The following is a 27012-nucleotide window of genomic DNA, read 5'->3' as shown; positions in this document are numbered from 1 at the left end:
TGTTTCCGCTAATTGTCTAACAGTAAATTCCTTGTGCTGCAGCAGCCCAAAGTTCAAAAAAGTATCTTTTTGAGTTCTTGTGCGAAGGGTTTTAAGTCTCTGGGATCCGCTCCAGACAAATAATGTGACTAAGCAGGCCTGTAGGCTGGGTTATGAATGGTAGTCGCATTAAGCAGCGAGTGAGCCTTGCTGGATTCTTGATGAAATTTTAAGAGTTGTTTGCGGTGTGACACGGATGGATTTTTATAAAAAGTAAACAAACAAACAAACTATTGGGTAACACCCTTGGGTGTGTTTAAAGCAGTTCTCTGGGTTTTAACGTAGAACTGAAAGTTAACCTGCCCATTAAGCAAACATCAGTAATAAACCTGAAGAACTCTTTTGCATGGGTGTTGGTGGGTTTTTTTTAGTAAATATTTAATACTGGTCTCCAGGATCTGACTAATACGGAGAGATTCAAGTACATACTATGGAGGTTGCTCAGCCTGAGTATTGATCAGTCTTACGGCATTCGTGGTGGGCTGTGAGTAGGGCAGTGTTGGTAGTGGTTTAGCATGATTGGCTGAGAGCGAAATCTATTCAAAAGAAAGAGGGACCGTGATCATCCAGGCAGATATTTGAATTGTTCATTTGTTAGAACAGTTGCAAACCAGTGATGCAAACCAAAATAAATGTGGAATCCAGTCCCTTCCACATGGTGTGTACAAAGAGTAGTGTGCCAGATTTCATGGTGACCTAGCTTTTGCATTTACTACGATGAAGGCACTTATGAATGGGGTGAAGCATATGCTGCTGAGTGAGGTGCCTAATATGTGCTTCTAATTGAAACCTTTCTTCTGAGGTGTGGAATGCCTGATGGGTGTCATGGCACCAGCCAATTCAAACTCTGTAGACCAGGAATCCTTTGCATTCTCTTTTTTTAAGCAAATGAAGATGGCAGGTGATTGCTGGCCAAGCCCGTAACTTTAATGATTGCCAGCCACACCAAGTAAATTTTAATAAGAAGAAAATTAAACAGAAGTGACAAGGAATCCTGCAGGGTACCATGGCACTTTTCTGCAGGTGTCGTGATTCCCATAGGTGCTGCATTGGGGATCATTCCTTTCAACTCATGCCTGCTTGTGCCAGAGATGCAGTTTCACAAGGTCGATGGGAAAGTGACAGGAGGAGGTGCTTTGTAAATATTATAGTATAAGCTGGGGAGAGATATGGAGGAAAGGTGGCAACTACACAATAAGATAGGAACGAAGGGTAGCTGGTTGCCCCTAGGCTGTCCCCCAGCCTTAAGTCCAAATAGTCTGGATAGTCACGGCGTCAGGGCCCTGAGTTGAGGCGACGGTTGTTTAGTGCAGGTCTCTGAGTAGCAAAGCCACCAATATCCAGGACTTGCTCTGGGATAAGCATGCTGACCTGACCTGCATTAGAGAGCTCTTGCTTGTAGGGGAGGGGGGTGGTGACGGTTAATCTGTTTCCACTCTGCCCACCTGAGTCCTCTGTGCAGCAGCAGGCCAGACCTTGTGTGGGAGCAGGAAAGTGGAGTTGCAGTGTTGCCTTGTGGTTCCATCTCACTCCCCAGGTGCTACATTCCACAGTTAACTACTTTGTGTGCATTTAAAGGTGAGTCCCTGATGTGGTGTGATGGATAGAGTGATGGACTAGGTCTCTGGAGAACAGGGTTTGAATTCCCACATGGGAAGTCGCAGGGAAGGCTGTGGAACTGGCACAACCACTCCTTAAATATTTCACTTGCCTTAAAATCCTTATTAGGTGAGCTGTAAGTCGATTCTGGCTTGACAGCACAGAACACACACACACACACACACACACACACACACACAGAGAGAGAGAGAGAGAGAGAGAGAGAGAGAGAGAGAGAGTTGGGGTAGGGTCGGGATTCTGTTGGTGTGCTAATGTCCCAAGTGGTATCTGGTTCCACTCTTGGAGGTGCAGGTCATTCCTCCATATTGTATCTGCCTATACCAGGTACCTGGGGCTTTAAGATCTTTGGGGGGGGGAGGGCTTTCTCTCAGTCCCACTGTGCTCACAGGGACACTTGGTGCAGGCATGGGAGAGGCCTTTTGGGTGGCTGCTCCCAGGCAATGGAACGCCACCCATGGGAAGACCAGGCTGTTCCCCCCCCCCCCCCTTTGGTTCCTTCTGCAGGCAGGCAAAGATCTTTCTTTTCAGGCAGGCTTTTAATGTGTAAAATTTGTAAACTGCTGTTAAGGAAGGAATCTAAGAGGAAAGTTTTCTATTATTCTTTTAAAATATGGTTTTTAACTGGTTTTAACAGGATTTTCATCTTCTGCCTATTCAGTACCTATTGGTGGGAATCCAGTTGCTTAGTGTAGTAAGTCATGACGAGAGTAGACCTATTAAATCACAGGAGATATAAGTCAATTCCTCCATAAATTAATTCAACAGGTGTAGTCTAGTTCCAAGTTACTAAATAAGCAACAGGATTCAGCTGAAGTGTTTGTTTTTCAGTGTTGTGATTTTTATATTTTGTGTTTCTAAAATCAGTTTTGAAAGCTGCAGGGAGGAAGTGATGGAATAAATACATTTAAAATAATTAAACATCTGAGTCCACAGTACCTGGCTTTTTTCCAAATTAAAATTTCTTCTTACATTCTTCCAACACCGTATCTCTATGCATCTAGTTTAACATCCACTGCTGTATGATTTTATTTTATGTGGAGAGATTAATGAATGAATTCAGAGATAAAATAAGGCTTATTATGGAATGCCTTTTTACTGTCAAAGAAAAGAATTCCAGGGCATCTTCAATATTATGAGGGTCAAGTAGTTTTTTCTCCCAGTGTGAAATTAGTATGGGGTTTTCAACAGTTGGTTTACAGATGACCTTTCATCAAGCTTTTGCTTTTTTGCAAGCTCTGTTTGTGTTGTTGGAAGAAGAATGACAATAAATTCCTTTATCTTACAAGTGTATTATGGCTGTGTACCAAACTGGACAATATATTTTAGAATCTGGCAAGTTTAAGACTGTGTGTTAAAAGCTAGATTGCAGCCATGAAGCTAACAGAGGCAACAGCCAAGTCTCTGTCCTGTAAGGCTGTTTTCTATGCCTGCTGCTTTAATGTTGCAATTTAGTTAAATGCTGGTCCCCAGGCCATGTCTCCTAATAACCTCAGAGTGTAGCTTCATTACTTAAGCAGTTTAAGACTGTAATTAACAAACTGCACTGGCTAGATAGAAATTATGCTGTCATTTACCTGTGCAATAAATAGATCAGGGCTCAGAGCCAAACCATCCTAATAAAACTTTGTAAGAGAAGGATAGATAGGTCAGTGACTTAGTTATCTGGCAACATTCCGTCTAAGCTGGAAACCACATAGCTGAGCCAGTGTTGCTGCCCATTTGCTTCCAGTTGCATCCAGAACCATGCACACTCAGGGCAGGGCCCCCACCCAGCACTCTGGAAAATTAGAGGGAATGTTGGTATCTGGCTGTGGAGCCAGAGGTTGGGAGATTAGTTCCCCACTGTATTTCCTAGGGGGGGAAAAAGCCAGCTTGTGTAGCCCTGGGCAAGCTGCACAGACTAGGGGTGCCCCCAGAAGAAGGGAATGGTAAACTACTTCTGAGTAGTCGCTACCTCAAAAACTCTGGAAAGGGTAACCAGAAGTCAGAATTGAGTCGATGACACACAATTATTATTATAGAAGAAGGTGTATAGGTGGAATCATGGCCATGGAATAAGTGATCACTTCAAAATAATGTGAAGGTCCAACTTTTATTTATTTATTTATTTATTTATTTATTTATTTAATTAATTAATTAATTAATTAATTAATTAATTAATATGCCACCCACACTACCCAAAGGTCTCTGGGCGGCTTACAGCATTTAAAATACAATAAAGATATGTACAATTAAAATACAATTAAAATATATATAAAATTGCCATCAGACCCACAGTTAATATTATTTCAGTTAAAAGCCTTCTGGAACAGGAAGGTTTTGACCTGGCGCCGAAATGTCATCAGTGTCGGCGCCAGACGAATCTCAGTCGGGAGGGCATTCCATAGTCTGGGGGCAGCTGCCGAAAAGGCCCTTTGTCTGCAAGCCATCCCTCTTACCTCCTTGAGGGATGGCTCTTTCAAAAGGGCCCCCTGGCTAGATCTTAACTGCCGGGTAGGCTCATATGGAAGGAGGCGGTCCTTCAGGTATCCATCGAGGCCTGACAGTAACCTCCAAAAAATATAAAGGAGAGTTTTCAGGGTTTACAGTTCATGGCTTTGGAAGAAACTTTTTTTGGTAAATCTATGCTTTGGTAATTTTGGTTTAACGTCTGACAGAACATTGGTCCACTGTGAAACTGCATAATAAAATTTCTATCTATATTAACTCTTTTGTGCTGTTCCATTTCCCATAAAATTACTGATTTCTATCATTTTTGGGTATAGCATATCAGTGATGTTTCTGAGAGTGAATATATTTAGGATAACCATTTCTTCATCTGACCTTGACAATGAAAACAGTAACTTTCAAAACCCAACTTGTCGGCATGCTTTCATTTTGAGAAAATATTTGTTTTCTTTTCTGTTTCACTAGCACTGACATGTCCAAGTCAAACTTTTATTATAATTCAGTGTGGAATTTCTAGCTTGAAAGATTGTTAACAGCTTAGTGATAAAGGAGGAGGAAGACTTGAAATAGCAAGTAAAATTTTCATATAGATGTCGGCATAGAATAATGGGCAAGATAAATAGCTATGGGCAAAAGCTGCTTTTCATCTGTCAGGACATCATGATTGATACAACCTGGATCAGTCTTGTTTGTTTTACAGACTTCTCTCCCTGTATGATGTCTGTATTTTGGAATATAAGGATCACACCTCAGTGTTAAAGCACACACTTTGCTGTAAAAGATCTTGGGTTCAGTTTGTAGCATTTCAGAATAGAGCTGGAAAAATGGTTTTGCATGAAACTCTGGAGAGGTGCTGCTATCATGAATAATAATTATATTAGGCTTGAAAATCTAATTGTTCTGTTTGGGTAGAGGTGTGCTAAATATTGTAATTTTTGAAACATGCTAATTTTTTTGTTGACTGTTTTTTACTGGAATTTCCTTGGAATTTGTTGAGTGAAATTTCTCATTTTGTGGCAAAGCACGCATGTAGTTTTGCAGATGCAGATCCAGAGTGCATCTTGCCACATCGGAACCTTTCATAGATGAGCTCCCTCCCCCTATAATTTTGGTGGGAGCCCCACCTAGCCCGTCCGCTGTGCATGTAGAGTCATGGCCAAAAATATTGGCACACTTGCAGTTCTGTCAGAAAATTGTTGCAGTTGCAAATGTTTTGGTACTCACATGTTCATTTCTTTGGTTTGCGTTGGAACAACACAGAAAAACAGAGAGGAAAAGTCAAATCTTATACAATCCATCCCACACAGAAACTCAAAAATGCACTGGCTAAAATTATTGGACCCTGTCTAAATTGTAAGAAGTAATTGCTTTTCAAGCATGTGATGCTCCTATAATTTGTATTTAGACACACCTGTCGCAAGTAAGAGGTGTGGGTAATATAGTAATCACACTTGCAACCAGTTAAGATGGAGAAAATTTGACTCAACCTTTGTGTTGTGTGTGACACTGAGCATGGAGAAAAGAATGAAGTGTAAAGAGTTTGTGGATTTGAGAGAGAAAAATGTGGAAAATCATCAACAATCTCAAGGCTACAAGTTCATCTCCAGAGATCATAATGTTCCTGTGTCCACTATGTGCAATATCATCAAGAGGTTTACAGCCCATGGCACTGTAACTAACCTCCCTGGACGTGGACAGAAGAGCAAAATTCCTGAAAAATTACAACGGAGGGGTGTTCAAATGGTGGATACAGAACCCACATTAACTTCCCAACAAATTCGAGCTGATCTGCAGAAAGAGTACAACAGTGTTGGCTCGCACTATCCGTTGCTATCTGAATGAAAAAGAGTGTTGTGGTAGGAGACCCAGGAGGACACCACTGCTGACACAAAGGCATAAAAGAGCAAGACTGGAGTATGCCAAAACCACAATCCCTCTTGGAGAACGTACCATGGAAAGATGAGACAAAAGTAGAGCTTTTTGGTCAAGAACATCATGGCACTGTTTACAGAAAAAGAAATGAGACATTCAAAGAAAAGAACACAGTCCCTATAGTTAACCATGATGGTTCAAATATGTTTTGGGGTTGCTTTGCTGCTTCTGGCACTGGATGCCTTGACTGTGTGAACGGTATCATGAAATCCGATGATTACCAAAGAAATTTGGGGCGCAACGTAGTGGCCAGTGTCAGAAAGCTGCGTCTCCACCAGAGGTCATGGATCTTCCAGCAGGACAATGACCCGAAACACACTTTTAAAAACACTCAGAAATGATTACAAACAAAGCGCTGGAGAGTTCTGAAATGGCTAGCATTGAGTCCAAATCTGAATCCCATAGAACACCTGTGGAGAGATCTCAACAGCAGTTGGGAGAAGGCATCCTTCAAATCTGAAGGCCCTGGAGCAGTTTGCAAAAGAACAGTGGTCCAAAATTCCAGAGGTGTAAGAAACTCATTCATGTTTATAGGAAGCAATTGATTTCAGTTACAGTGGTGCCCCGCATAGCGACGATAATCCGTTCCGGAAAAATCGTCGCTTTGTGGATTCGTCGCCATACGGAACAAAAAAGCCCATAGGAATGCATTAAAACACGTTTAATGTGTTCCTATGGGCTGTAAACTCACCGTTATGCGAAAATCCTCCATACGGCCGCCATTTTCGCTGCCCGGTAAGCAAGGGATGGGCGCCAAAACACAGCAGGTGGCCATTTTAATTACCCGGCGGCCATTTTGGAACCGCCAATCAGCTGTTCCAAAAACATCGCTATGCGAAAATCAGTAAGCGAAACAGCTTAACAGATTTTTTACTACCTAAATCATCGCAATGCAATCGCAAAAGCCATCGCCATGCGGATTCGTCGTTAAACGGGGCGGCCATTATGCGGGGCACCACTGTATTTTTTCCAAAGGGGGTGCGACTGAATATTAAGTTAAGGATGCCAATAATTTTGGCCAGTACATTTTTGGGTTCCTGTGTGGGATTGTATAAGATTTGACTTTTCTTCTGTTTTTTTTTTGTGTTGTTCCAACGCAAACAAAAGAAATGAACATGTGAGTACCAAAACATTTGCAACTGCAACAGTTTTCTGAGAGAAGGGTTGCATTTTCTGACAGAATTGCAAGGGTGTCAATATTTTTTGGCCATGACTGTATAGAGCGCCCTAGCAGACTGCCACCAGTTCCTTTTTGTGTGCCAGACTGGTCACATCTCAGAATGTTCACTGAGCTCCCGTCTTGCTATTTTCACTTTCCTTTTTCCCACATTACTGTACTGTGCTTTATTTCTCCCTCATAGTTGACTTCTGTTTTCCCCTTTTCTCCTGCTTTGTTCTCCCAGTTTGTTTCCCCTGTTTGTTCTTCCTTAGTTATCGTATTTTTTTCCTCCCCACCTTGTGGGCGGGGCCTTGCCTAACTGCATGGCTGCTGAAGCCCTCTACAGAAATTGGCCTCTCATTATGGATAGGAGAGTTGGCCTTACTTTCTCAGTTCCAACCTCCTGGACACCTAGATAGTTCTGCAGAAGATCTCATCATCTTTTCCATAATTACGGCACCAACCTCTGCAGTGAGGAGCCTTCAGGTAAACCAAACAGTGTTCCACTTCTGTCACCTGCAAGCAGCCTCCATCTTCCAAGACAGTATTTTTGACCAGCCTGTCCCTTGACTGACCCCGATCCCATAGCTGAGTAAATATGATTTTTAATTACAGTTCAACTAGTAACTGTGTTTTTCTCCTTTTGTGTTTTCAGATAGTAAAGCTATTGTCGATGGAAACTTAAAGCTGATCCTAGGATTAATTTGGACACTTATCCTCCATTATTCAATCTCTATGCCAGTATGGGAAGATGAAGGAGATGATGATGCCAAGAAACAGACTCCAAAACAGAGACTCTTGGGATGGATTCAGAATAAAATCCCATATTTGCCAATAACAAATTTTAACCAAAACTGGCAGGATGGGAAAGCCCTTGGTGCCCTCGTTGATAGTTGTGCTCCAGGTAAGTCTCTTGCCATTTCCCCCTTTATTTCTCACCATGATAGTAACTGATGGTTTATCTTATCAATGTAAACAAAAAATAATTGCTAGGAAAAGTCTTGTGCTGACTTAAGAAGCAGTAGTATGAATGACTTTGTAATGGAGAAGAACCCTTAGTAGAGGATTCAAACTAAGGGAATCTGCAGCATTTAGGCATTGCTGAATGCCTAGTAGGTTGCCGTGTATATAAGCATTTTTGTGTAGATAAGGATTCCTAAATGCACACTTAGTTATTGAGCAGCAGTTTTTAACAAAAGAAGTATTGTGTGGATTCTAAAGGGTCCTTTTAAGGAGAAAGGCACCATAAAATAATTTAAATGAATGAAATTTAACTAAATAAATTCTGAAGGAATAGGCTCTAATACTAGAGTTATCACATGTTAGAGGCTACTGTCTATCTTCCAAATGGGTGAGGGGATTATTTTAGATTTAATTTCTTGCTGTAGTTAGTAAGATTATTTAGGGAAGGATGAAAAATATGTGCCCCCTCCCTCAGCTGTTGCACTGTAGCTCTTCATGAATTCTTCGTTTTTGGACTAGGGCTGATGAAAGTTGTAGTTGGTTTATTTGTTTTATTCTTAGATTTATATACCACCCCATTAATGCATGCACTATTTTGGGTGGTTTACTGAGGTTAAAGCAAATAATAATAGTCGAACTGTACCTAGAAAGCTCATATCAACAACCTCCGATATGCAGATAATACCACTCTGATGGCACAAAGTGAGGAGGAATTGAAGAACCTCTTAATGAGGGTGAAAGAGGAGAGTGCAAAAAATGGTCTGAAACTCAACATCAAAAAAACTAAGATCATGGCCACTGGCCCCATCACCTCCTGGCAAATAGAAGGGGAAGATATGGGAGCAGTGACAGATTTTACTTTCTTGGACTCCATGATCACTTCAGATGGTGACAGCAGCCATGAAATCAAAAGATGCCTGCTTCTAGACAGCATCTTAAAAAGTAGAGACATCACCTTGCCGACAACGGTCCACATAGTCAGAGCTATGGTTTTTCCAGTAGAAATCTATGGAAGTGAGAGCTGGACCATAAAGAAAGCTGACCACTGAAGAATTGATGCTTTTGAATTGTGGTGCTGGAGGAGACTCTTGAGAGTTCCCTGGACTGCAAGGAGAACAAACCTCTCCATTCTAAAGAAAATCAATTCTGAGTGCTCACTGGAAGGACAGATCCTGAAGCTGAGACTCCAATACTTTGGCCATCTCATGAGAAGAGAAATCTCCCTGGAAGAGCCCCTGATGTTGGGAAAGTGTGAATCCAAGAGGAGAAGGGGATGACAGAGGACGAGATGGTTGGACAGTGTCATTGAAGCTACCCACATGAATTTGACCCAACTCCGGGAGGCAGTGGAAGACAGGAGGACCTGGCATGCTCTGGTCCATGGTATCATGAAGAGTCGGACGTGACTTAACAACTAAACAACCTAGAAAGCTACACATTTCAGATGTCTGCTGTGAAGTTAGCTCATTCCTTCTAAAGTTACTAAGGCTTCTGAAAAAAGTTTCTGAAATTTAGGAATAATTTGACATTTGTTGTCCTATAGTTTAGTGTCCTGCTTAATTTTGTTAAATGTCAAGTTTAAGTTCAATTGAATAAATATATAGAACAATAAAAGTGATATCTTTTGGAATGCTATGAACTATAGAGAGTAGACCAACACAATCAATGAGACTTAACATAAATGTCGACTTACTCCCATACATTTAGTGGTTTACTTCTAGTTGTGTAACAGTTGAGTTTAGCCCAAGGATATCTGATTGGAGAGAAATTGTTTAGTTAGGAATACTGCTGCTGTTTCTTATGCTTTACTTCACAAATGTAAGCTGTGTTCTCTATGATGATTAAAGATATAATTACAGTGGTGCCTCGCAAGACAATTTTAACTCGTTCCGCAAAAATCGCTGTCTTGTGAAAAAATTGTTTTGTGAGGTTCCCTATGCATCGGTCTAAAACAAAAAGTCTTGCGAAGCAATGGTCTCAAAAAAAATGTCTTGCGAAGCATTGGTCTTTAAAAAAAATACGTCTTACGAAGCACAGTCATAGAAAAAAAGTCTTGAGAGGCACCATAGTGATCACAAAAACCAATCGTCTTGCGGGTTTTTCGTCCCACGAGGCAATTGTCTAGCGAGGCACCACTGTATGTGACATATTCTTCCTTGGCTCACTATAATTTCTTCTGTAAGGCTGGTGTTTTAACCTTTGTGATCCACCCCTTAGGTCTCTGCCCGGACTGGGAAAGCTGGGACCCTAAGAAGCCTGTTGATAATGCCCGTGAAGCCATGCAGCAAGCAGATGACTGGCTGGGTGTACCTCAGGTACGAAAAAGAGGCATGCTTGAGCATGTGATAGTGGCAGAGCAGTCACTGCTGTCTCACATATTCAACAGAAACAATATCTGATATAGTACTGAACGTCACTAGTTCAAGGAACAGGATGACGTGGGTTCAGTTCAAATCCTATTTGGTGTAGAAGATGGGAACTCTGTGTCAGGCTGGTGGTTGAAAAACTTTCTTTCTGAAGGATGTGATTCACTTACACGATAATGCTACTTTACCCCTTCCTTCTTCTAGTTTGTTGAGTTCCATCCCCACCCAGATTGCTCAAATGATTCCTATGTCAAGCCCCAAAATGGAAATTAATGATGCCCATATATATTCCCCTAAGAAAGTAGCTAGGCCATGCTGCATTGGTGCAATAATACCAGTACAAAGAAATGTGTGTGATGATTTCTAATTTTGGTTAACTTTTTCCTTATTTTTTTTAAAACTAGGTCATCACTCCTGAAGAGATCATACATCCCAACGTGGATGAGCACTCCGTGATGACCTACCTGTCACAGTTCCCCAAAGCCAAGCTGAAGCCGGGTGCTCCTTTGAAACCAAAACTTAATCCAAAGAAGGCAAGAGCATATGGCAGAGGTAATCTCTAAAACTCTTTCCTTGCCACTTTGCAATTCAATATGCTTACAAGCAAGTTTTTAAAAACAAAACAAAACAAAACAGTGGTTGATTCTTGGTGTATTCAGATCTTGTTTGTAGAGAAGCTTTCAAGCCCCACTATATTCATTTGCCATAGCACTGAAACACAGAAATGAGGAAATTGTCCAGAAGCCACTCCTATATTCCCATAAATTCTCAAACCCAAAGAACTAGTTCAGCAAGGCTCGTCTCTTGTATCGCTGTTGTATTGTTGCACTATATTCTTGAACGTTCTCATTGCCCAAACTCATTTGTATATTTTGAACATGTTGTAAACATAAGTTTTAGTGTTTTTCTCATTGAAGGGTGGGATGTGAAGGTGGATTTAATACTGTAAACAATAGGGAGCCTGAAAAAGTTCCTGAAGGTGGATTTTGATAATATTGATTAGAATTTATGAATTTGCTAGCCCTTTTAAGACCAAGGAGAGCTGAAATGTGATGCTGATAGTGATGGCTAATAATGTGGTGACTGTCTTATGCTACCAAACATTGCTGTTGTGTTTTTCAGGGATTGAGCCACATGGAAACATGGTTAAGCAACCTGCCAACTTCACGGTAGACACTATCAGTGCTGGCCAGGGTGAAGTCATGGTTTTTGTAGAAGATCCAGAAGGAAACAGAGAAGAGGTTTGCATGTTGAGAGATCTTGGGGAGGACAGGGAATCAACTGACCATTCAGTCTTCTCTTGCACATAAACGTAATCCCCTGGGATGATGATTTGTGCTTGCATAAGTCCAGGGGTATGAATCATAGTTTGGGGATGAAGTACCGAGAGAAGCTCTGAGGTTCCGTTGCTGGTAACAGAAGTTGAAACAGTCATGTAGCAGGCGATTTAGAGAGAGGAGTCTCTGTTGGAGTCGTTGCTCTCTTTGGCCAGCTCTTTTCCACGATCTTGGGTATTTCAAGGGTAGCCAAGAGGGGATTTTTTGCTTAAATAGCTCTCTCTTTGCTGAGGTAACATGAAGAGGAAGCCACAACCTTGAGTTTGCAAGAGCTTGATTAGGGCTGTTAATGACACATCATTTTGGAGGTCAGCCATCATAGGGTTGTCGTAAGTCTGAGGCAACTAGGGAGCAACAACATTAATAGAAACCCAAACTGGGAATGAGAAAGATGGCAGTTTAGGTTGTTTATAAGCTGCTAGTTCCTGGGCATCCTTTGTAATATTCTAATAGACATTAGGGATCTGTTCAGGTCCCTAGCTGCATGGATGTTGCTATCAGCTGACAAGGAGGTTAAATGTGGAAAGCCTATTCGGCTGTGGATGGCAGTTTTTCAAAACCCACACTTCTCAATATATAGAGCCAATTTATGTTGACATGAGCTATCAGAAATGTTTACTGGAAAGATTTTCTAACCCCATCCTCTTTCTTAGGCTAAAGTGACCCCTGACAATGACAAAAACAAGACCTATGCTGTACAGTATGTGCCAAAGGTTGTGGGACCTCATAAGGTAAGAAGACGAGGAGATTCAGAATCAAGCTGTTAAACCTAAATGTCAGTTGCATTTATTCCTGGCATTGTCCAAATTTTGGCTTAGCCCATGATAGTTGCATTTGGGAGTGACAAGCCTCCCTGACTTAGACTGTGGAGCATGCTTTCTTGGAAAATCTGTTGGGCTGGACTAACAGTTCAGATAAACATGTGGTGGAGGCAAAACCCAGTGGCTACACAAAAGCAAAAAGTTGCTGAGTTATCTGTTTACAGACACATGCTCTTTTGCTTCTGTCTTGGGGAGAACTGTATGCCTCTTGAAACTTCACTTCTCAGTTAGTTTTAAATAAAATGCGAAGGATTTTCCCATCTTGTGTGATCTAGCCTACTGGATGGCTTGACAGCACATTTGAGGTAACAATTCCTCTGAAGAGGAATTCTTGGAAGTCTTTTTTCAAAATGTGGTGGTGGTGGGGAGGGTAGGTGTGGTGAAGTAAAATCTTGTGGCACCTTAAGTACTGAACAGATTTGTTTCCATGTATGCTTTTGTGTATCAAAATTCTGTTCAGACACATGGAGTACTTTTATTGTGCCATCTGTATTTATGTGTATTCCTACAAGAATGGGACTATCTAAATGGAACTATCAAAATAACTTAAAATTGCAACCATACATGTGGGTGATAGCTTGAAAATAGTTATTGAAAAAAAAAAAGAAGGAATTACAAATGGAGATAACTAACGGGGCAGCTGAAGTAGGCTGTATAAACAAATTCCAGTGTTTCTCTAATGTCTTAAAGATCAGGGCTTCTTAGTACATTACATATATTAATATTCTTTTTTTTTTCTTGAGCGGGTGGATATGTGTATATGGTAGTTGTCTCCCCTGTTGTAAGCCTATTTCTGCCCTAGAAATAAAAGGACTTTTAAATTCATTGAAGCACAGCCTCCTCTGTTCCATTTCTTCAGTAGGAGCCAGAAACTTTGCAGCTGATTTGCATTTATCAGCTGTTGCAGTTCATACGACAGTAGCAGGCCAAGCGCTGGGTGTGGGGGCAAAAAGAGAGACTTTTAAGTTGCAAATTTCAGTGTGCCAGTCCATAATTCTTCCCGCTGTGCTAGTAAACACAGACTGATTCATGGTTTCTGTTTCTAGGTACAGTATGTTATTTGACCATTGTTACTACATTTCCCAGGTTACTGTCCTGTTCGCTGGTCAGCACATCTCAAAGAGCCCATTTGAAGTTAATGTTGAAAAGGCCCAGGGAGATGCAAGCAAAGTAACGGCAAAAGGGCCAGGCCTAGAAGGAACTGGAAATATAGCCAATAAACCCACTTACTTTGACATTTTTACAGCAGGTAAGATGAACACACAAGGTGGAGGCATTTTTTTTTCTCATTGTGTCACTTGTGAACTGTGCAGCTTTAGCAAGGTTTAAGGATCTTCTCTGAATTACCCAGTCTTTGTCTCTCTAGAATTTTTCTAATGCTTGCATAGAGGGTAGGAATAATGCTTCATAGGTGATGCTTGATGAGGTTGGTCACTCAATGCCCACTAGGTGCTTAAGAGATTGACTTGACGTTCATTACCACAGTACTGCTTGTCAATACCTTTATTTAGACCATGTGATATATATTTTGACTCAGTGAAACAACAACATGTTTTATGGCAAAAGCCCTGTTACTGAAACTTACTCTGTGTAAGACTGATGATGTCATCAGCAGTAGTGATTTTTCAGAAATTAAATGCTAGCAAATTCTCTCCTGAAGGTATTGTGGCTTCAGCATAATCTGTATTATCTTTGGGAAACTGGGAAGCACAGATTGGAGGGAGAAACCTTTCATTAACCAAAAATTGCAGCTGCTGGAATGACTTTGCTGGTGGTAGTGAATTTTGAAAATTAAAAACGTTTCCTATCCCAAGTGTCCTAAAGCTTCCCAGCAAGGAAAGGGATTATATGAGAATCTCCAGCTGCAAAAAAATATTTTGAAAAAAATGTTGCTGCTGCTGACATCAGCAGCTATATGTGGTATGAGTTACAGTAACAGGATTTCAGCCAACATCTTGCTGATATAGAGGTCTGAGTCTAGCAGTTTTCTGTGACTAGATGTTGTCGTCGCCCTAGGTTGCTTTGGAAACAAAGTTGAGACGCACTTGTAAAACCTTGCCTAGTATGTGTTTGTGTGTCAGTATGTTGTAAAATAGGATGAATTTTAAGCCAATCCCTTTTAAAAACTCAAAACATTGAGGAGGCAAGTAGAAAAAAGTGGCATAATTTATCAAATTCATTTGATCATGTTGTCACTCTAGTTTAAAAAAATCTCCACAGACAGAGCGTAGCAGGTGATCCATATACTGGAGCACTGTCTTTTATGAACTGAATAAAAGAAGTAAAAAATGTCATAAATTTATCCATTTGTTCAAAGCCTTTTTGTCTTCTGAGTATGTATTCAAAAGCTACTCCGTTAGGGTGGCATGCCAGACTCTGCTCAACCAAGTGTCAATACTGAGCCCATCCAGGGATTTCCACCTCCATGTTATCTCCTGTCTTGCTGATGCTTCAAACAGAGATATAAGATCCTCTAGCAGTAAATATTGGTTATCATCAATAAAGGCAGACAAGATTGACAGAGCATTATTTTTCTTTATACTTTGGTTTGTAATAATAGAAATTGTCATTTGGGGTAGTCCACTCACATATTCCTTCCGGTCCCTCTATCCCCACGTGCTCTCTAAGAAAGTGAAGAAGACTCTGACACAAATCTAGACACCTTGATAGAGACAAGATGCCATCTGTGGAGTGTTTGAAGTGTAACACTGCTGATTTTGTTCTAAAACCTAGGGAGGACTAATGAGGAATAGTCCAAAATTTGGTCCTCCCTAGTTGCAAGTCAGATTCTCATACTTATTTAGAGTTTGCTGACTAGCTATATTCTGAATCTATCAACTTATTGTAGATCTTAGAGACCTGACCTTTTATATTCCTGGTTGACATTACACAGAGATGTTCAAAGGCAGTTTTTTTTTAGATTTTTCAAAAAAAGTTGAAACTTGATTGTTTTAGAACAAATTGGTTTGAAGCCTTTGGAGTTTTATTAGTAGTTGCTCACTAAGAGATTTTCCTTGGTTAAAAAAAACCAATTCTGACATGAAAATGCCCTTTGCTTTCCAGTTTTCAAGAAGGTGGACTTTATCTGTAGAATAAAAGTCAGGGTGTGCAGGGGGGAGGAGCATAAGGGAGAAGGCAGTGGTGTAAGCATTTTAACCATAAGGTGAGGGTCTCTCCTCTCCAAGAGTCTTCTTTTGGATAGGCAAAAATAGAGAAGCCACTTGTATAGGGTTGGAGGCATTTGGTTCCATTTGAATCCGTGCTGCTAAGCTATCATCTCTTAATTATCAGGACTACTTCCTTAATGTGGAAAAAATAGTGATATAGGAATTGTGGTACCACCTTGTGGTGCCAGAGGATATTGTATGGCATTTGTCACTCCTGGCTCCCCCACTCACCCAATGTATAAAAAGATTTATCATTTTTTGTTATCTGTTTGACATTCCCAGAGTGCCAGGGCCTGGGTAGATTGGGAAAAATAGCTTGGGCCTAGCAAACATTTTTATTGTTGCTAATCTGCCTGACAATGCGAGTTGCAGCTTCTTCCATTCTTTAAGCTTTTGCTTTATCCCTCGAAGCACTAGGGTTGCTGCATTAATAGTATGTTTTAAATCTTTTGTTAGGGCCCCAAGTATCTTACACTAGAATGACACATAGAAAATTCTCCTACCCTTGTTTTTGTATAGGCTGGGGTCTGTTAGGTATAGGAGTCTAGAATAGTTTACCTTCAACCCTGTGCAATTTTCACTTCAAGACAATCCCTTAAGTATCTAATGGACACTGAGTGACCACAGGATGTGTAAACAGTTCGCTTTATTCCAACACTCCTTTTCATTGTCCATGAGAATTCATGTGGAAAGAGGGTAGAATAATATTTGTTGCACCATGTGTTCTAAATGGGGCCAGTGGTTTTTGAAGTGGTCCTTCCCTATGATGACATATAAAGTGTACAGTGGACCTTGGAAGGTTCATCCTTTCACTCGCACCATGTGCATCAGTGGAAAAAATATATTCCCTTTTCTAATGGTCAGTCAGGAAGAAAGGGTGATTGTTTTCATGGAGTACATGTTGTGGGTGGCATGCATGTACAGTAATCCAGATCAGTACAGATTTTCCTACTTACAGCTTGGAAATGTTGCTCTATTATTTTTCTTTTAACCGCAGCTCCACAGCTGTTGGCTTTTATAGTTGGGCAAGTTCTATCATTAAGGAGTGTGTGCAGGGTGATCATCATGTGTTTGCTGGAGGGATTTCAGAGCTTGGGAAAAATGTCTTTTGTACTACAGTTTCCGGTATCCCTTAACCATTCTGTCTACTGGCTTTTTCTAGCCTGCTGTTATTTATGTTCATTAGACTTGTTCCTAGGTATTCAGCCTTCTGTGTTCTTACCAACCACTTAAGAATGGTGCTTGCTTAATTACTAGTTGTGAATTTGGCTTTGCATAGAAACGTAATTTGCAATCACCTTTTGTTTGCTAAACATTACTAGGAATTTCTTAACAGGGGATGCAAGTCTTGTTTGACTGAATTGCAAAACCAAAATTGCTTAAATACATTTGGGTAGGAAAACCAGTAAACCACAACCTAAATGAGTCTAGGAGTGTTTCCTGGAAAACTGCCAAGACCTTGCTAAATGGAAGGAAAAACCTAGCTTTTGCGGCCTAAATGTCAGGTGTGCATTTGGTGTAATGTCCACAAATGGCTGGCTGAATAGTTCAATGAGTTAGGTATCTGGCTGCTTAGCCAGAAGTTGGGAGTTTGATTCCAGTCCCCACTCTGCATCCCACAACAGCCGGCTTCTGTGGTCTTGGGCAGGCTACACAGTCCCAGGATGCCCCCAGAAGAAGGGAGTGGTGAACCATTTCCGACTGCTTTCTGCTTAGAAAACTCTGAAAAGGGCCTCCATAAGTCAGACTTGACAGCACACAATTATTTTTTATATTATTAATTCTGCTGATCAGATTATAGATCTTGTGTTCTTCCTAGTCTCTGGCTGAAGTTCTATTGTTTAGTGTAGCAAGTTGCACTAGAGTAGGGCCAATGAATCTCTGGGAATTTGGTGATTAAGCTCCATTGAATCAAGCCGGCCTACTCTAAATTGAGACTTAATAGTGGTAAGGAACAGGATTTCAGCCTCTGCTTCATAGGCTCAGACACGTACATTACTGTTTACAACTTCTTGTTGGGATAAGTAAGCCACACACTGGACGGTAAGGTTGTATCTTACCAGAAGAATGAACTTCTATATCAGCTCTCCTTTCCTGATGCCCTAGTGTTTCTCAACTGTGTGCTTCCCTCACCCCTGCTAAATTTGGATGGTTGCCGGCCAGAATAGTGAATGACTGGTGAGAGCCACATAATGAGCTTATATTTTTGCTGCTTCCTAGGAGCGGGCGTTGGTGATATTGGTGTAGATGTTGAAGATCCTCAAGGGAAGAATATTGCTGAAGTTGCAGTAGAAGACAAAGGAAATCAAGTGTACCGTTGTGTGTATAAGCCTCTTCAACCTGGTCCTCATACCATTAGGGTTGTGTTTGCTGGAGAGCATGTCCCAAAAAGCCCTTGGAGTATTCTTGTTGGTGAGGGTATGTATTAAGAGCAGATATATACCCACTTGCTGTCTTACTTCAACAACATTTTTTAAAGTGAATTAGACATCTGGCTTCAAATGAAGCAGTTAAATTACTTTTTGCTTGGAAGACGATTGAAAAGAAATAACTGTAAGTATTGATATCTTCTAGAGCAGCCATTCTCAACGGGGGCTCTGGCACATTTGAAGGGGGGGGGGACACAGGCTGGAAACAAGTCTCAAAGCACCACCTTATATGGTTCATTGTATAACTTATACAATCCTGATTCAGCCTATATTTATTTCATATTGAGAATGGCTGCTCTGGAGTAGCTAGTAACTAGGTTTTATTTACCGTCCTAAATGGCCATGTTGCTCTTTACTTTGACATGTCTAGATTTGAGCTTTTCCTTGCTTTCTCTCTTAAACCTACTATGTTCACTTTACTTTGTGTCACAACTCTTTATTTCCCCGCTCCCTTTCCGAACTGACACTTGGCTTTCTATTCCACCCTTGCCTGCTCCTGTGCTTTCAGAACTCTGCTCACCTCTCCTGAGCTACTCTCAGTTTGTGAGATGTTGGACTACACTGCTATTGGCTTCATAATTGAGCAAGCTCTGTCGGTAAGAGGGCGTGCAGAGTGATCATGGGTTTGCTGGCCGGCGGGGGTGGTGGTGGTGGAAATGGGGGTGGAGGACGGATGGATTTCTCTTGAAGCAAAAAACGGCTGCATTGTACAAAAGTGTGGCAAGCAGGTTTACAGGTTGCCTGCAAGCAGTCTTGCAAGAAATCATATTGCTTAACCACAAACTGCTGAACATGTTTGCACGAGGCGTGAATTTGAACTTGGGCTTGCTGCTGTATTCCTGTTTGTTTGTTTGATTTTTTTTACTGAGCAGATGAATGTGGAGCAATGTAGTAAATGGGGACTGGTTGGGGGAAGTGAATTGCCCTCCCTGTTTGGAGCAAGGCAGTTGTCAGGCAGCTCCTCTTCTCTCTGAGGAAATGTTATGGAAGTGGTTGCCAGATCTAGCAAGCTGGGCATGGAGCTGAGCTATTGGGAGCCAACAGTTGCATCAAGGAGGCTTTCAGGGTTCAAGCCTATTCAGGTGTGTTACCCTTATTAGAGGAGTAGTGAGACATAGGCTCTCAGCAAGAGACTGTGCACAGTCTGCCTCCCGTAGTTTTTCACTTTGTGGGTCAAAACAGATGGTACATGGCTGATGCGGCTGGCAGATGTTGTCAAGCTTTGTAGAGCAGGCCTTGGAAACTCACTTTAAGGAGGATGAATATAATGAGATGCTGAAGTCATCTGTAAGTGAGAGTGATAGAATAATGACCTGCCTGCCAGAACATCCTCCAATCATTCCTAAACTGTGAGAAGCCTCTGCATGTTATTCATACTCATTATTTTTTAAAAAAATGGGTTTTCAAGCTCTGCAAGGAGCCGATCTGGATTGTAGGGAATAAGGGTTTTTTCCCCTCTTCTGAGGTCCCAGTTCTTAACGAGGCCATCATTGCTGCTGTTTGTATTGCAAAACCATAAACAATAAACCATAAAAAAACCATAATCAATAGGAAGGGGCTTGAGTTGCCCCAATCCTAGTCCAGATTGAGACCCATGCATTTACTCCACTGTTCTTCGGGGGTGGGGTGGGGGAATACAGAGCTGTTGGTTTTATCTGCTTTGGCTCTGAGTTGCCTGTTTCTTATTGCACGTGGCACTTCTTTCCCATGCATACAGACCTGCTTTCCCAGAGGGGTGGGTGTTCAGTAAAATGTGATTTCCCTGGTTTCTCTATGTGTGGGTAGTGATAATGCACATGCTTATCAGTTTCTTTTCCTACCTGCTCTTTTGCTTCTTTCAAGTCCTTCTGCTGGGAGCTTTTCTGGGTCTCTGGTCTGCTAATTTAGCATTTCTGGCTGCCACATTCTTGAACTTGCGGTGTCACCTGCTGTTCTGCATGGCACATGGGGGCAATAGCAGGATCAGGACAGCAGTGCTCGGCAATCCACAATGCAGTTGAGTGTGCCTATATTAAATTTTTCATTCCAACCTCTACATCATCTAGTCAGTCCACAAACCTCAGGCTTACTGTGGATGTTTGGTTCAGACTATAGGGTTTCATTTGCATGCATGCTCAAGAACACATGGCTTGGGGGGTGGGAGAAGCATAAAAGGCCCTCTAAGTCTGAAGCATAATAAATTACCCAAGCTACTTTTTATTATTGTCAAACTGAAAACTTCTTTGAGCTACAGAAACTGATATCATACTGTTAGAAACTTACTGGAATTTAGTAAGTTTGAAATCAGATTTGTGTGTGTACAAAATAAAGGACTGTAACACCCCCCCCCACGGCAGTTCTTAATTTTATGTTAGTGTAATATGCCTTGACAGCCAGAGCCTTACTCCTCTGCACAAGAAAATGGCATTCAGGTTTTGCATTTCATAAAACAGAATCTCATCCATCTTAAAGCAAGATGGGAGAAGCTGTTCCAGGCTGGCTTGGTTAGGTTAAATATCTCTAGGAATCAAAGGCTGCATTGATGTCTGTCTGCAATTTGCTTGTAGCCTGCAATCCAAATGCCTGCCGTGCCAGTGGCAGAGGCCTCCAGCCCAAAGGAGTTCGGATCAGAGAAACCGCAGACTTCAAGGTTGATACAAAAGCCGCAGGGAGTGGAGATATCCATGTTGCAATAAAAGGGCCAAGTAAGTATTCGGCTCCCTTTGCACAGCTTGGGATTTCGGGCGTGGTTGGAGGAGTTTGCAAAAGGCTTAAAATATATCAGTCAGCTTTCTGGTGTTGCTCTCTGCGTGTTGACTTTGCCTCCTGGGGAACTCCAGAAGTGAAATCGAGCTCCTCTCCTCCTCTCACCACAAGGGTATTCAGTTGCACAAGAGTAAAATATAAATCTGGCTAAGAGAATGAAGTGACCCGGGTTTTTTTTTAGTCACTTGAGCCTCATGGCACAGTGGTTAGACTGCTGTACTGCAACCAAAACTCAGCTCACAATCTGGGGCTCAATCCAAGGTAGCCGGTTCAAGATTCACACAGCCTTCTATCCTTCTGAGGTTGGTAAATTGACTACCCAGCTCATGGGGGGGGGGCAATGTGTAGCCTGCATAATTAACTTGTAAACCCCCCAGAGAGTGCTTGAAGCACTATGGGGCAGTATATAAGCAGCACACCTTGCTTTCCTTTCCTTTCCTTTCCTTTTTTTTAAGGTTCTGCAACTCTCCTAATGGGTTGAAATGACTTTTGTAGTCTTAGACTTATCTTTTTAGAAGCATATGTTTATTAGGCTTGTGGTGAGAAGGGTAGCTGTAGGAACTTGTGTACAGATTTTTTTTAAAAAAAGCAAACCTGTCTTCAGTCATAACACTAAACTCTTGACACTATTGCTCTAAAGCTGACAATGGCAAACAGGAGGAAGCCCATAGCCAGGATAGTACTTGGCCCATCTATTTCAAGGCTGATATTCCTATATTCTGCAGAAAGAAGAGAATGAAAATGGGTGTTACGTTATCAGAAAGCATGGGCTGTGGACAATAAGATGCTCTCAGTTTTTAAAAAGGGGCTTTCCAAGATGAAAGAGATTTAGGTGTTTTTCTGGGAGTTCAAGGCCAGAAGCAGCTTGGATGAAGTCAAGTTGTATTTTGTACTTCAAGTTGCTGTACACTGAATTTTGCTTTGACGTGCAGTTGGGCCGGATCCTAAAGGGGGATATTGTCTGTGTTGCCCAAGCAACATAAGTTATAATGACAATGACATCCTTTTCTATTGTACTGAAAATTGTTTCCAGTGGCTTTACTTAAAGTCCTCTAAAAACTAAAATCAGAAACTCATGGGCAATGTTCCCTCTAATTTTCTGCCCTGCTGGATTGGGGTCTGCCCCCTCTCAAGCTACTCTGACCCATGCATGACTCCATCCCCCTGTGCAGGATCCCATTATGACCAGAACCAGAGGGGCTGGAAACACTCACTGTGGGTGTGTGGGGGTGGAGGAGGAGGAAAGCTGTGTGTGGGGGGGGGGTTAGTGTTGTGTGCACTCACGCAGCTGCACACCTTATTGGGAACCTTGCTCATGGGTGAATTTGCACTGAATATTCAATTTCCTGCTTTCAAGGAGCCCCTTCAGTGCCTCGAAAGCGTGTCCATGGTTAATTTCCTTAAGGTGCAACCTTTAATGCAATCAATGTGAACATTTTGAATTTCCAAACAGTAATGCTTCCACATATCCCTGAACTGGGCAAGCAAGTGAAATCTAGCAATCCTGGATTTGGCATCATGCACATTGGTAGAAACTTGGAATAGAAACCTATAAAAGTAGAGAGAAGCCCTGGTTTTTCTCTGCTTTACTGTATATTTTGCAGAGTCATAATGCATAGGGGTTTACTGATTGGCCTGCTTAATTGGCAAGCACCTTTGTATATTCCCATGTACATCTTCAAAGTGATGCGTTACAGACAGTGATGTTACCTGTGACACGTTGCTCTTGGAGATAACAAAGAGGCAAAATTATGCAAACTAACTTAATGACTATTAATGTTTTTGTAAGGTCACTATAACTTAGAAGTGACTTTGTAGCACACAACAGCAACATTTTTGTGTGTGTAACAAGTAACAAATTTGTTACTGCAAAATGTTGTTTTGGGATTTAGTTTGGGAGGATGGTTGTCATTTTCTGGCAGTTTAAAAGCAAAGTAACAGATTAGTAAAGAGTATTGTGACTAGTTATTAGTTAGTAGCACATTATGTTCTAAGAAGATATATTCTAACATGTAGGGGTTTTGCAATAGAGTTGCACACTGTGCTGTTAAGACACAGGTCTTGAAATAGAGATTGTATTTGGCGCTGTCTGGGTCACAAGTTAAACAAAAGGCAATCCACTTCAGCTTCTTACAAATTGGTAGGAACTGTGGAGGGTTGTTGCAAAATGTAAAATAATGTTTACAAGATGGTGTTTGAGCATTGGCTATGAGGGATTGCCAACTGTGTGCTAGAGACAATGGGCCTATATCAACAGACTGCAGTGTATTTAGACTATCTCAAGAAAACTAAATCAAATAGGCATTCCGCAAATACTTGTGGTCATGAGGTCTGAGGAAGCTTAAGCTTTCCTTGTTTTAACATATGATATGCATAATGTTGCAGACCAAGGAATAACACAGGGGAATGGATTAAGCATTGTAGTGTAACACATTCACTCATTCTTTTCTAGATATATTTATGTCATCTTTCTTACACGACTCTGGGTAGTTTCTTCTTACACGCTATTTTTGGTTGAGGAAGAAGAATGTCTTCATTCTTGGCAGTTCACCTTACAACACTAGAAGGCACAAAATAACTCAAACTTAGAGAATTTAGCTTGGAACTAATAAAGTCTAATGCTATCGTATTTTTACAGAGGGCTTGGAGGAGCTTGTAAAACAAAATGAATTTGTGGATGGTGTATATGCCTTTGAATATTACCCCCTAACTCCAGGAAAATATTTGGTCACAATCTTATGGGGAGGCCACAACATCCCCAAAAGGTGAGTTGAAACATTTCAAATAAATTCTTATGAATATGGATTCTCAGTCAAAGGTGCTGCTACAGCTGCTTAAAACAAAACAATTTGCCAATATTACCTCACATACAAAGTAAGACTCTGGGAATGAGATCTTCACACAGTGCCATTAATGTTATGGTATAACTTAATAGGTGGGGCTTGGTTTTGACAAGGTGTCTCTGTTGCATTCTGTCTTCCGTCGTTTCATTTGTTTTGTACCTAGGCTAAGATTGGCATAACTAGCAGCATAATTAAATACTGTGGGGACTGTTCTAGTCTTCAGTCCTATTTTTTGCTGAAGTCATTGATGTTATTGCTAATTACCTTCTGATTTTGGCAGGAGGACTGAGAACAAGTGAAACTAGGCAAGGATAGGAGTCACAAATTGTTCTCTGCACTGGATTCGGTGGATCTGCTGGGGAACCGGGGAATCGCAGAGGACAATGCTGTTTTTTTTTTCTTTCAGTGACTTTACCTGAGCCCATATTTGCCTGTCTTAACCCTGTTTTATTGTTTGGTTTTTTTTGTCTTTTACCATAGTCCCTTTGAAGTTCAAGTAGGTCCTGAAGCAGGACCTCAGAAAGTAAGAGCTTGGGGGCCAGGTCTTCATGAAGGAGTTGTTGGTAAATCTGCAGATTTTGTGGTAGAATCCATTGGTCCAGAAGTTGGATCCCTGGGTAAGGATTTAGCCAGCTGCACTGCCTGCTTTGACAATGTACTATGTGTGTCTTCTTATTATATCATGTGACAAAAGTCATTCTATTAGAAACTGGAGTAGACAAGTTCAAGAGAGATCTGTCCTATCACATTGGCAGAATTAAAGGAGGGAAAGGATGGGGGTGGAGAAACCAGAATATTAGCAAAAAAACCCAACAAAAAACAGAAGACTAACAGATTTATTTCTGCATGAGCTTTTGAGGATTAAAGTTCACTTCTTCAGAAACAGGTGAGGACACAGGCAATAGACAAAGTGACAGTGGTTTGTTAACACAAAAATGGGAATGGGAATCTGTTAATTATTGGAGACTGTAGCCAGCATAAGCTCTATGCCAGGTAGACTTGCTCTGTTGCCGAAATGCTTGACTTGCATAGCGGTAATGGCAATTCCATATCCTTATCCCAGGCTGGGTAAAACTTAATAACAGACATCTTGTGGGAAACTTTTGCTTAAAGGTTGTAGCTGCATTCTGTTCCAGTGAGGTGCATACACTCCTGGCAGGAAGCGGCAGCTGCTAGCAGGCGGAGTAACCCCTTATTCTGACCTTTCACTTAGAGGTAGAGCATAAGATCAAAGGGTTATTTCAGGCAATACTGGTTATGATTAGGTATTTTGTATCCTATCTGAATACTAACAACATACTATGTAATCATGCTAAGTAAATAAAAGAGCTCTCAGGGCGTTGCCTGTAGGCTCCGCTGGTTCGGACATCCGTGCTGTCGACTCCTTTGTTCTAAGGCAATTAGCCTTCCTTTGTTCCCACAACATCTGACCCATTTTTATGGAGATTGATTCTCCTAATTTCATGCTGGGTACTGCCTTTCAAATAGGCTTTAGTGCTATAATGCAAAGAGAAGCAGTTCTTGGCAAAATACGAAATGTGTTGCTCCTGTGATCCAGCCAGAACCCCAGTAAGTGAACTAGAGCAGAATATTTCTCTCTGTCGAATGCAAATAGGGAGAGGCCAGCTCATATAAAACTGCCTGTGGGGATTACTGAGCTAGCCGAAAATGGGCACATCTAATACTACTGCTATTTGCTTGCTTCTTTCCGTTAGGCTTTGCCATTGAAGGTCCATCTCAAGCAAAAATTGAGTGTGATGACCAAAATGATGGCTCATGTGATGTCAAGTATTGGCCCAAGGAGCCTGGGGAATATGCTGTCCACATCATGTGTGATGACGAAGACATCCAAGACAGCCCCTTCATGGCTTTCATCCAGCCAGCTTCCCTGGACGTTGATTCTGACAAGGCAAGAATATGACAGGCTGCCAGTTAGGAAACTGGAATCCAGCACCCCCTTTTGGATTAGTTACAATCTACTGGAAGCATTGGAATCCGTACAAGATCAGGACTTAGGCCCAGTGGAAGGAAATCCACATTAGAGGCCGCACATTGGAAAACATTGCTACAAGATTCCCTTTCATATCCTCTGCCTCATCTATGGCATGGCAATAGCAGATATGTGTACGCCACAGATTAGGGTCAGTACTGGACAAGCTCCTCCTCTGGAGGATTGCTCCAAGTTATGAGCATTTGTGCTTTGTTCACATTGTGAGATATTCCCCAAAAACATTACATAGGAAACTACTTCTTGGCAGTGCCTTGTACGTTTTATCCCAGTCAGAGAGGCAGTGGGCCTCTAGAAGAAGCAGTTTCGTACTCCAAAGGTGTCTTGGCTATTCTCCAATTTTCCCCCCTTTTTTATTATTCTTTCCTAGGTAAAAGCCTATGGTCCAGGGCTGGAGAGAACTGGCTGCATTGTCAACAATCCTGCAGAGTTTACAGTTGACACAAAAGAAGCTGGGAATGCTCCTTTGAAGATATATGCACAGGTAAAGCCAAAAATACAAACAAAACAAAATAATGGTTGTTGTGGGGTTTTTCGGGCTCTTAGGCCATGTTCTGAAGGTTGTTCTTCCTAATGTTTCACCAGTCTCCAGTCTCTGTGGACGGCATCTTTAGAGGACAGCGGGGGGGGGGGTTAAAACAAAATAACTCCCCCCCCCCCAAATACACCTTTTGGAATCACAACTCTTTTGTATTTCAGAGGTTTTGTATTATAGACTCATAAAATAGTAAGAAAATGAAACTAATGGCCTCTGTGGTGGTTAACCCATAACCTCCATCTCTAGTTGCTGCCCATGATTGCAGGCCTCTCTCATTCTATTGGAATTCTTCCCATTGGGCAGATGGTGGTTGGTAGCTCTTTAGGTGGCGAGATGGGCAGATAGAGGAGGATATTCTTGTCGGAGCAAAGTGGTTGGGTTTTCTATAAAGGAATGGCAATCACTGAGCCTTCAGCTTATATGTTAACATCTTTTCATCCAGGAATTTTCCAAATGGAACTTGTAGCACAATGTACCTGATAAATCCCCATTAAACGATCTCTTTTTGAACAATGTGGTTTCATCGTTGGGTGGCTATTGTAATAAAGTAATGGTGTTAAGGATCCAAACCTGTTAGTTTGTTACTAATATATTAAG

The 27012-nt window shown here is 41.4% G+C and overlaps 1 protein-coding gene across 4 annotated transcripts in view; it reads left to right on the top strand.

Moving 5' to 3' along the window:
* Positions 1 to 27012, top strand: part of FLNB (filamin B) — a 107201-nt gene that overhangs the window by 31595 nt on the left and 48594 nt on the right. For all 4 annotated transcript variants that reach the window (XM_020799901.3, XM_020799899.3, XM_020799898.3 and 1 more), the window contains exons 2-13: positions 7854 to 8102; positions 10379 to 10476; positions 10932 to 11079; positions 11650 to 11768; positions 12518 to 12595; positions 13772 to 13934; positions 18073 to 18270; positions 20828 to 20965; positions 23665 to 23791; positions 24350 to 24486; positions 25585 to 25778; positions 26248 to 26361. In XM_020799901.3, the coding sequence (XP_020655560.3) occupies positions 7854 to 8102; positions 10379 to 10476; positions 10932 to 11079; positions 11650 to 11768; positions 12518 to 12595; positions 13772 to 13934; positions 18073 to 18270; positions 20828 to 20965; positions 23665 to 23791; positions 24350 to 24486; positions 25585 to 25778; positions 26248 to 26361 (1763 nt within the window). The remainder of the gene's footprint in view (positions 1 to 7853; positions 8103 to 10378; positions 10477 to 10931; positions 11080 to 11649; positions 11769 to 12517; positions 12596 to 13771; positions 13935 to 18072; positions 18271 to 20827; positions 20966 to 23664; positions 23792 to 24349; positions 24487 to 25584; positions 25779 to 26247; positions 26362 to 27012) is intronic.

This window comes from Pogona vitticeps, chromosome 2 (assembly GCF_051106095.1).
Source record: "Pogona vitticeps strain Pit_001003342236 chromosome 2, PviZW2.1, whole genome shotgun sequence".
NCBI lineage: Eukaryota > Metazoa > Chordata > Lepidosauria > Squamata > Agamidae > Pogona > Pogona vitticeps.
The sequence above is the reverse complement of the archived record's forward strand: the minus strand, read 5'-3'. Positions and strand labels throughout refer to the sequence as shown.